Source organism: Cyphomyrmex costatus, unplaced genomic scaffold (genome assembly GCF_001594065.2).
Source record: "Cyphomyrmex costatus isolate MS0001 unplaced genomic scaffold, Ccosl1.0 scaffold275, whole genome shotgun sequence".
NCBI classification, from domain to species: Eukaryota; Metazoa; Arthropoda; class Insecta; order Hymenoptera; family Formicidae; genus Cyphomyrmex; species Cyphomyrmex costatus.
Window position 1 is genome coordinate 755920 of NW_017276855.1, and position 11548 is coordinate 767467.

Genomic DNA, 11548 nt, shown 5'->3' on the forward strand with positions numbered 1-11548 from the left:
GGTACGCGCGTTATTTACAAAAATGTATAAATGTTTTTTCAAACAACTTTCTGAAAAATATTGCATGTTTATGGGGCCCTCGTGGTACATTCACCACTTGTCATATTGTCATGCCTGAGCGCGCGAAATCTCAGCTCTGTCATTAGCGAAATTTAAATGCGATTAATTTAAAAACTATTATAGCCTCGACATTTTATTAATAGAATTTTTCTTATAAAATTTTCTCAAAAATACGTTCCTAAGATTAAATGCGGTAGTTGCGGGACACCCTGTATATTTAATAAGAGATGAGAGATGCAGCGGAAAGCGAATGCGATTCGAAAATCGGCCGAAGGTAATTATTCGAGTATAAAGTACTGTCATAACTTCAGGTGAAAATGGAAAGCAACTTTCGAATGAAACATGGCCTGTGAAATTACGCGAAAAATAATTTTTGGAAATCGAAGTTTGTGGAGCGGGGCGATGGAGCGCGATGCGTCGCCCCTGTCCACTGCCGTGGCGCGGCCTGAAAAATCGAACATATCCAGTGCGAGTTGGTGCGAGTTAGTGCGAGTGCGTTCAGTATATATAAGCGTGCAATTGCACACAATTGACAATTGACGACTGTAACCTCGTCATCGAGGACACCCAAGTCGTTAGTTGTGACGTTAGGCACGGCGTGACAGCGGCTATGGCGAGGATGATGATAACGACGTTGTTCAACGACGGGCACTGACGACAGCTCCGGAGGACTAACCGCCGTCACGATCACATTCAAAACATTGATTGTCGACGTCGACACCCGCCGACATTCAACGTCCCTGGACCCCCCGATGCTTTACGTGCTCCCACCGATTCCCGGGGGATACATAGCTATACCGAATGTATAATCAGGCGAATTAGAAAGCGAGCATGTCTCGTTGCAGCGGAAAGTGCCTTCTGCACTCCGGAGCGTATACCATGGATTGAGAAGTACGCTTACATACAGCCTTCTAGTAATTGTTCGTTATCTAAATATCGTGCAATATTTGTTAATCAAGGATGGAGAGTGTTGTTACGTTAAATAGTGAATTAAATAACTTTGAAAGATATATATGATAAGATAAAGGCGAAGAATGTAGATTGTAATTATGATATTTTAGTATTGTACTGATATGAGTCGAAGAATTTGATATATGCCAAAAAAAAAAACATGTTTATTCAGAGGATTGTAATAATTTATGTCGCGAGAAAATGTAGCTTTTGATAATTATTGTTCAATCTTGATTAATAAAATTTTAAATATCTATTATTATTTTATTATAACAACTTATGATGATAATATCTCATAATTTATTAATGTTTCAATCATATTACTTTATATGGACTCTACTTACTGTTAGACAAGAAAATATTCTTTGATTTGTTAATATTGTCTTATCAATATGTTAATTGCAATACTATTTTGAACTTGGACTATTAATTTTTTAGTTTGTTCAGTGTTACTGCTGTCAAGTATCTGGTAAATACCTGATGATGCATATGAATAGTCAATGTACAAGGAACTGGCAAAATGCAAATGATGGTGAGATAACTGAAGATTCATCCTGAAATACTATACTTATTTGAGAAAGGACCAATATAGAATACAGACAATATGTTTGGTTGTCCTAGAGAGGCTGTGCGTGTTAAAGTCAAGGTATGTATGGTCAATTAAGAATTTCCAATTAACATACATTTTTATTCTAATAAAATAATAAAATAAAAGATTTTTATTTATAAAGTTTATGTTACACTAAACTTAAAACTGGAACAACAAATTACAATAATAACTATACTGACAAAGAGCCTGTTCCAATTTAATTCAGCTTAAATAGTCATAACAAGCCCTTTGCAAGTATTCCAAAATTTCTAAAATTATTTTTGAAATGAAAATTCTAATATCAAAAAGAATATAATGATTTTTAAATGAGAAATATTGAACGTTAATCATATTGGAACTAATCAAGTTATTGGAACTAATCAAGTTGTTTGAAATATATGCGCCTAGCTCCTATATTCTATAACTTGTTATGTAATCATTATGTGCTCATAACGACAGTTGTGCAAATAATTTTTATAGTAACAAGCTGCACAACTGTCGCTACTAACACATAACAACTGCATAACAAGTTACAGAATACAGTTTATTCTTCATTACATAGTAATGTATGTCATTTATTTACTCTTCATGTAATAGTTTTGATATGTATTAAATTTCATTGTTCATACTCAATGTTCATACAAACTTTTTTATTCCTGCGTCTCTAGATTCTCTTAATAAAAAATGGTTTATTAATTTGAGTGATATAAATATTCCCATTGAGGTTCAGTATTTGTTACAATTAGGTGAAGGCTTCGGTCTTTCTGTGAATAAATATAATATTGACTGCACAATAATCGAATTAATAAAAAGCATTGAGAACAATATAAAAGGTCGCCCTGATAATATCTAACTTTGTTAGAAGTAATACCATTGTATTAGAGTATTAGTAATTAATATAATAAAATGCACAAAAAGAAGTAACTGCAACAATGATGTATACATAATTATATCAAGAATAGAATTGATGATTGAGAGCATCTTCACTATACAACATACTATGTGTAAATTATTCCATATATTATATGTTATTATCAAATAATTAGATTGGTTAATTTTAAGTATTTCTTGTTTAAAAATCATAGCTTTGACATTTTGATATTGAGATATTGGGATTCAAAATCGTCTCAAAATGATCTTAAGAGTTTGTCGTTAATTTTGTTATCACGCAAAATCTAGATTATGTTTGGCTATATACAATTTTGTTTTTATAAATGTCTACTTTAAATATAGGATTAACAACAAATAATGACAGAATAGTTTATCCTTTTTTTTCAGAAATGTGAAACTAGACATCAACCAGAATACCGTAAATTTAGTGTGGATCCTCAAATAACATCAATAGAAGTACTGCAAAGTATTCTCATAAAGGCTTTTGACATAAAAGGGTAAGTTATATTAATAATAATAAAATCTGCTATAATATGATTTGTGTGTGAATGTTGAATAATATTTGAATGCAATCATTTGAATTCCGAAAATAATAAAATTTTTTTTCAAAAGATGTAAACGATGGGTTTACGTTTTTTTCTGATTCATATAAAAAAGGATTATAATAAATAAAAAAAAATTGTTACATCTTTTCATTAATTTTTAATAAATTACATCAAAATTTGAGAATTTCGATAATAGAAATTGAACGGTTATCAGCACTTTTCGATGTAAAAAGTGAATGATCATGCTGCACTTAAATAATTAAATATAGAGTATGTTCCATTTTGCGTTTATAGCACTTGTAAGCATTATTTGTCCTTGCTTAATATTTGATAGACAACAAGGATCAACTGATATTTACAGTGTATGAAAACGGAAAGCATCTATAATATATACATTATATTTATTACATATAGATAAGATGTTTAGATAAAAAAAAACATTTGAGAAGATCTTTAAATAAAAAAAGATACAATTTTTATTAATATGTAAATTAATTTGTATTGAAATACATAAATAATTTCTATTGAAATATTATAATTTTAACAATGTGCATATAATTCTTTTTATTCATAATATGATTAGATTGATATATGTACATACGCTATGTTTTATCAGTCAAATCATCACATAACAACATAAAACATTACAAAAGAATTACTTGAAATAAATATTTTTATCGAATCATGCTATAAAATATTAAACCGAATGCCGTAAAATTGTCACGTGCCATAGGGAATTCACCGTTTCGTATCGAGCGATTGATGACTATGGGTCAGAGACGTATCTCTTCCTACTCTCGGACTGGGACTTGGATGCCGCATTTATCAGGTGACTTAATTAATTTTTATCACGAGAATTGATTAATTAATTTCAATAATTAATAATTTAATAAATAATAAAACACATAACTGCTTCTCTACATTATAAACATTTTAGTTTAATATATTTTTTTCAGCGCATCCGAGCCATATCTCTATCTGCAGGTGAATTTAAAACCCTTCGGTGAAACTGGAGACTGCGAGTGCTACTGGGAGCAAAATGCGCAAGAAGTTTTGACACGTCAGCAGGAGACTGGGTTTCCTTACAGAACACCTAAGTTGCCCGGTCTCATAATGAATAAAGTAAGTGCCGCCTCGCGTCAATGACGACCAGCAATAAGACAACATTGAAGATTTCACAAACTCCTATTACTTCAGTAGAGGCAAAACACAAAAATTTGTTAATTCCTTTTAAGTTTATATTTTTTTATTTAAGAATCATACTTTTTTAAATTATTTTAGTTTTTAAGTTTGTTTTTATTTTTTTTCATAGTTCTCAAATTATTAATCCTCTTTTATTTTTTGTATATTATTTTTATTATATTTTATTATTTTACCACACACACATTTTATGTTATTTCTTTATATTTTCATTATTATTATTACAGTTATCAGGTGTATCCAATTTCGCGTTTAATCTTTCGTCACAGATGGAAAGAACGCTGAATATGGTGCAACGTGCATTGGGCAACTTGGGCGACGAGTCGTCTCATCAGCAAAATGTTCAACCTCCAAGACCACCTTTGACGGACGCTGAATTTCGTCGATTTCTGGATCCGATCGGCCAAGTAGTGCACTCCAAGGAATTAAGGGCAGTTATTTACTTCGGCGGGATTGAACCTAGTTTACGCAAGGTAGTCTGGAAACATATCTTGAACGTGTATCCAGAAGGAATGTCGGGTCGCGAACGGATGGATTACATGAAGAAAAAGGCGCAGGAATATCAGAATCTGCGCGAACGATGGCGAGTGCTGGTGCAAAAGGGACAGAACGTCGGTGATCTCGGCTACGTCACTGGTATGGTAAGGAAGGATGTCCTCAGAACGGATAGGCATCACAAGTTTTACGGTGGTTCAGACGACAATCAGAACACAGCGAGTCTCTTTAACATTCTGACGACGTATGCCTTAAATCACCCGAGTGTAAGCTACTGCCAGGGTATGAGCGACTTGGCTTCACCTCTTCTCGTTACGATGCGGGATGAGGCACAGGCTTACATCTGTCTCTGCGCTCTCATGAGAAGATTGAAGGATAACTTCATGCTCGATGGTATCGCCATGACTACCAAATTTGCTCATCTCGCAGAAGGTAGATTATCATTTTTTAAAAATGTCTAAATTTATTTATTTTCTAAGTTTCAGTTTTGTTTACAATGCTCTATACTCTCTATAATTTTCATTTCTATTTTAATATATTTTTATCTTTATAATACTCCTTGATAATTATATCGATATTAAGATATATTTCCTTGCAGGTCTTCAACATTATGATCCTGATTTCTATGCATATTTGAAGTTGCATCAAGCAGATGATCTACTCTTTTGTTATCGTTGGTTGTTATTAGAAATGAAACGTGAGTTTGCATTAGACGACGCACTTAGAATGCTCGAAGTTCTATGGGCAGCTTTGCCAGCGTCACCGCCGACCGGCGAATTGAGTCTTGCCGAGGTGCCTTTTCCGCCAGCATCGCCGCCGCCGAGTCCGAATGTGAAGCATATCCGTGAAAACGCTTATACTAAGGTCTGCGCTATTAGACGACAAAGTTCCTCAGCCAGTATTGCCGCTAGCGTGAGACGAAAGGCCTTCAGTACCGAAGAACCGAGTCTGCAATCATCTACTGAAGTTAACGGAGAAACGAAAAGGTTGCTTGTTTGCACAATTATGCAAATTTATACTTAAAACTAGTTTCCGAAGCTTTGCTTTTTGGATAAAATATATAATTTAGACAAATTTGTAGAAGAAATACACAAAGAAATATAAACGAAAGATATAAATGAAAAATATTTATGTCCATACAATAATATTTAATAATTTTCCGATTCTATCTTTTTTGCACTGTTAATTAAAATTTATGTAATAAACGACAACTTTAATTCTTCTAATCAAAATGTCTATTTTCAGATCCAACTCGCCTTATGAAGCATTCTCCGATTCAGAGAATGATTTAACTAGCACGAAAAACAGGAGAAATAATGAATCGACAGAAAAGTGCCTAAGTACTGATTCTCTTCCAATTAAATCGAAACGCGCAAATCTTTTGGAATTGAAAGAAAGACTGAGTACTCCTAATAAAGAACAGACTAAAAATAGTGAACAGAATGATAGTTCTGGTGAAAAGAAATGTGCGCGAGTGGTAAAGAATTTAAATGAGTTCTTAAACTTTACTAGTCTCAATCGTAATAAAGTCACGCCCAGCGATGCTGAACCTGAACTCAGGTAATTACTTTCGTAGAAAATTAATTGTTAAAAAAGCATAAAACGCAAGATCACACAGTGCAAAAGTATATTTAAATAATTCTACTAATGTAAAAACGATAAACGTTTCGACCATGTATCAGGTCATCAATATCTAAATTATAAACAATGTTCAAACGTTACATATGATGTAAATAAGACATGAAATGTACAGTACTTGACGCCACATAAATGAATTATCTTATGATTAATAATCATTTTTTCTGTGTGTGTGCGTGCGTGCATGCGTGTGTGTGTGTGTGTGTGTGTGTGTGTTGTGAAAATCCACGCAGTGTATAGTTCTAATTATTCCTTGTCCTCTCGGTATTATAATTTGTTTGATTGTTTTATTGTTCGATTAAAAAATTATCGTTGATAATATATTTATTACAATATTTCTCTAGTATTAACATCAAGAACACTTATGAGATAAAAGTAATATGTTTATTTAATTCGTAGAACATATTTCTTTTGTAGCTCAAGATATTCTTGTATTTTATCAAATTAAAGCGATTCAAAATTATATTTCATTATCACAGACGTGTCTCAAGTGAAAGTGGCGTCATCAGAGTGTTGAGGGATGAACCGAGTTCGCCAGATGATCCTACGGATTTTTTTCCGATGACCACATCAATGACTAGAGAATTAAGACTAGAATTGGAATCGTTAGATCGACAAGTGTTTGGGCCTTCGCCGCCTAGTGAACTACAATGCGATTGTGTGCTTTCAAAAAGAGAAAATGATTTACCAGAGAGCGAGACAGAGACAGAATTGGCAAGATGCAGTCCAGCGGCGGATGTGTTTGTATGGGAAAATCCTTTACACACGTTACAACAGAAGCATCATCCCACGACTCCGGACGAGCAAGCGGAATTGGAATACGACGGTGAAATTTTGGAGGATCAGAATGGCGTGAAATCCGTTACGCCGATTAGGCTGCTCAAACGTACCACTAGGTAGGTACATATTTCCATTTATAAAGATTTATATATTTGGAAATTTTAAAAGTAAAATTCATAAGCAGAATTTATAAGTAAAACTTTCTGCTAAAAGTTTAATTGCTTGGAGAAAAATTTCTAAATTAAAAATCTCTTTGAGATTTTATTTTTTAGTAAATTTCATCTATCTTCTTTACTTTTTTGCATAATGCTTTCAAGATATCGATGGAAAATATCTTTATTTTATATTTATATGTGTATCTCCTTTATCTTTATATAAATATACAAGATTAAAGTCTCTATCGGTATATATTATTAAAATTTCAAAGAAATCAATACTCAATATAAGAAGTGTGTTTTTAAATATTATTTTTATTGAAACGCTTAATTTATCTTTCAGATCTGAGTCGGCGTCAGATAGTGAAGGAACCGAGAGTTGGCATCAGAATCCACCTGTACCAGGAAGTCCGACAAAACAGCAACAGGCGCAACAACAGCAGCAACAGCAACAACAACAACAACAGCAACAGTCTGTACAAGAACAATGCGAGGAAGTGACAGAGCTGACTAATCTCATACCTGCAGGAACAAGCGAGGACCAACTGGGCGAAAGTTCATTGCCGCCACCGCACGAATTCGGTGGCGGCAATCCCTTTCTAATGTTCCTGTGTATCACTCTTCTGCTGCAACATCGGGACTTTGTTATGCGCAATCAAATGGATTATAACGAGATGGCAATGCATTTCGACAAGATGGTTCGCCGTCACAATGTGATCCGTGTACTTAATCAGGCGCGGCAATTATTTGCCGGTTATCTCAGGAGACATTCCGTCGCTTCGTCCTCCTCGGCCGGTTCGACTTCCGCCAGCAAGGCAGACTGCGTGAACGTGTAATTCTACCAATCATCTTTAAAAAAAGCCTCAAGTTTTAATTTGAGATTTCAGAATTATTTCATTCAAAATGTACAAGATTCAAACGACACATATCATGGACGATTATATGTTGTCGATTAAAATTCGGAAGGCTTAAGAGGACTCGAGAGTAATGCTCTTCCGCTCACAACATACGTGGAACATTTATGACACTCGTACATCATTCGCAGTTGTATCGCATGAGGAATGTTTCTGATTAACCATTTTTTCCTTCGTATTTCTTTTTCTTTTGGTATATAATAGAGATAGACTTCTTTTAAATAATTGAATAAAGGTAAAATTCTCCATTGTAGACATTGAAAATATTCAAATCTAGAGGCGACAACGAATAAGTGACCAATAATGCGAAAGCAATAAAAGCAATGTATTTGCAATCATATTATATATAAATATTTTAGAGCCTTTTTCGTAAGAGCAATTTTTCAAGATAAATTGAATAAAGAAGAAAAGACGATTGATCAGAGACAAAACCACTTAGGCCCGTACTTATTAGCAGTTAAGATAAAAGGATTTGTTGAGAGAGCTAGGGATACAACGATCTGAAACGCTTTAGTTAATTCGCGAACGGCATGCGTAGCCCCGTTCGCTCACGCACGTTATTATTCCATCACGGCATAATGCACTTCATCATCCGCATGCATCGACGAACCCTCTTTCGCTGTACCTCGAGATAGAATTAAGCCCTTAGCTTAATGCATTCGGGCAACGATGGCGTTGCACGTTCTCGAATGCGTTAAATTTGTAAAATACATCTATATCTATCCTAGCAGCTGAGTTTTACTTTGTTTTCAAATAATACGTTTGAGAAACAGACAATAAAGTGCATTTAATTTTATTGCTGATTATAAACTTTTTTATCATTAAATCTAGAAGACCTGTTGTTCAAATTACAAAGATACTCTAAGATAGTTCTAGCGTCTTCTAACAAGCGTGTAACTAAGTTTCGTTCGTTGAATAATTAAATGCTCTTACATCTGCAATAATATCTACATCACAAGGAACGTTAAATTTCTGAAGGTATATCTCGTAAAAATAATTTTTTTTTACTAATCAATAGTATAATACATAAGACATGTAATAAACATGTTAGTAAACAAGTTCGAAATTTATGTTTTTTATAGTTACATTTCTTCTAGATTTATTTCTTCTGTATTTATTTTCTGTTTAAAATATGAGTTTTTTTATTTATGAAATGTATATTTTATTTTGTTTGTAATTAAAAATATATGTAATGTATTGTGGCGATTGCATATCGTCACAAGTTTAAATTCCGCAAGAACAGTCGTTTAGAGACAACACACACTTGACATAACAAGAAGAAACAGGTAGACGCGAGATTAAATACAAATAGCCTTTTAAATTCACGAATTTCTTGTGACCAATTTTCATCGGTTTTATAATACACGAGTCGCGGATAGGAAAGTAAAGGCTAGATGAGTAAGAACTTACCAAAATTCATATAAATTATTTTGGAAATTAATGTGTTTTTTTTTTATTATATACAGTCACGATTCGGTGAATTCTCCGGTAAATTCCAAGAACCAGTAAACTTTCGTATAATTTGTATCGTTATCGAACATTCTTGTCTAAGCGAGTGAATTTAAATCGAGTACACTTTCTTTGTCGCATCTCCGCGCGCTTGTGAATAAATTAACTATTAATATACATCACGAAATTATATAATCTATTTTTCTTTTATTTTTTTCTGGTGACCCGAACGATATCTAAGAATCCACTGCTCACATTCACCTTTCCTTCAATTTCTTTTATACACAGTGATCAATCTATCTTTGACGGAGTCGAAAGACTAAAATATGTATAACACTAATAAGAAACATCATCTGTAATACTAGAAAATTAAAAGACTGTTAGTGTATTAATAATAACTTTTCCACTTGTAAAAGTAAAATGAATTCAATATTTGCAGTAGAGTCTATAATAAATATAAAACACGCACAAGTAATATCCTACTATCTATTCAAGTATAAATAGATTTTACAAAAATTTTTTATTAATAAGAAATTGCAATTTTCCTCAGATAATCAATAACTTTCTTGGAAGTCATTGAATTAAGGTAATTACTCATTAATTATCCATATATATGATAAAATTTGTATTATATTTAATTATACTGATTGCAAATTTCATTATCCGATAACGTCTTACAAAAAAAAATTTTACGATTAATCTAGCGATTCGCGAAATAGTGCAATGCTTTTTTCGGTAAATTCGTTTCGGACGAAAACGCGTTATAATTTTATCGACTTTTAAACCGTGTGATTAAATTGAATAATTACTCATGTTGATAACCATCATGTTGATATCCATTATGATCCATTACAATTGAGAAATATATTGAGAAATTTCCAATTTCGAAAAGTCATGCACAGCGCACTCTCAGTACTCTCAGTTCCGATCGCGCTTGCGCTTACAAATAGCAATCAGTTGTAATTTCGTTTCGTGAGTTTCGTCCGTGGTTTCGTACCTACCAGCACCAACGCTGCGGGAACTACGTACCACGTCCATTTTCGTGAACCGCCGTCTCGTCGATAAAATCGTATCGTCGAAAGTGGACGTGGTTCGGGTCCGTGTTAAATCAGGATAAAGAAGATTTGCTCAGTATGAGTGAGCGCGACAGCTCGATACGTTCGTTCTTTTCTCGTTCGGCAACCTTTGACGCATCGAGAGAGAGCGAGACAGCGAGACGCTACGTCACGAACGTCCCGTCCTTCTCGCTCGGTCGCTTGTTTCGAGCGACTAAAAATGTTTTCTCGGAGATTTCGAGGTCGACCTCATTTTTTTAAATGGAATTATATGAATTTTTTCACTATATATGATTCCTCTAATTATTCTGTACATAAAAGTATCAAGGTAGAGATATAAAAGAACCAATAGTTTACGAGATATTTTACATATTCTTTTGGTACATAAAATGTTTAATAACTCGTGAACTATTGACTTTTTGATAATCGTACCTTAATGCTTTACGGGGCTGATATTTTATCGGTCGACAATGCTTTTCAATGGCTGCAGAACAGAATGATTCTCAGATTATCTATTCTTGAAAAGAAACGTATATGTATGAGTGTTCTTTTTCCGAGTCATTAACAGATTGGTACTCTGGAATTACAAGCAATTATTTTTCATTGCACGGGCTAGTATAAATTAAATAAATTTCAAATCAAATCTCAATAACCGACTTTTATATTTTGTGCACTAAGAATAACATATTGCAGAAATTTTTTAGAAAACTGTAATATGCAAATTGTAATCTGTTTTACTTATATGTATGTATGTTCATTTTGAATTTGCACCTTGAATGATCTATTAGTTACTTTTCGTGGTACATATTCAACATAGAAAATATAC

At 33.3% G+C, this 11548-nt stretch overlaps 1 protein-coding gene across 1 annotated transcript; it reads left to right on the forward strand.

The window, feature by feature from the left end:
* The first annotated feature begins 552 nt into the window (after nt 1–552).
* On the forward strand, nt 553–8983 carry LOC108774820 (TBC1 domain family member 25). Its single transcript, XM_018541025.1, has 10 exons — nt 553–951; nt 1450–1657; nt 2879–2988; nt 3770–3865; nt 3993–4158; nt 4506–5163; nt 5330–5717; nt 5977–6291; nt 6849–7265; nt 7648–8983. Exons 2-10 carry the CDS (start codon nt 1616–1618, stop codon nt 8138–8140), a joined length of 2685 nt encoding a protein of 894 aa, XP_018396527.1. The 5' UTR covers nt 553–951; nt 1450–1615; the 3' UTR covers nt 8141–8983.
* Nucleotides 8984–11548: the final 2565 nt, after the last annotated feature.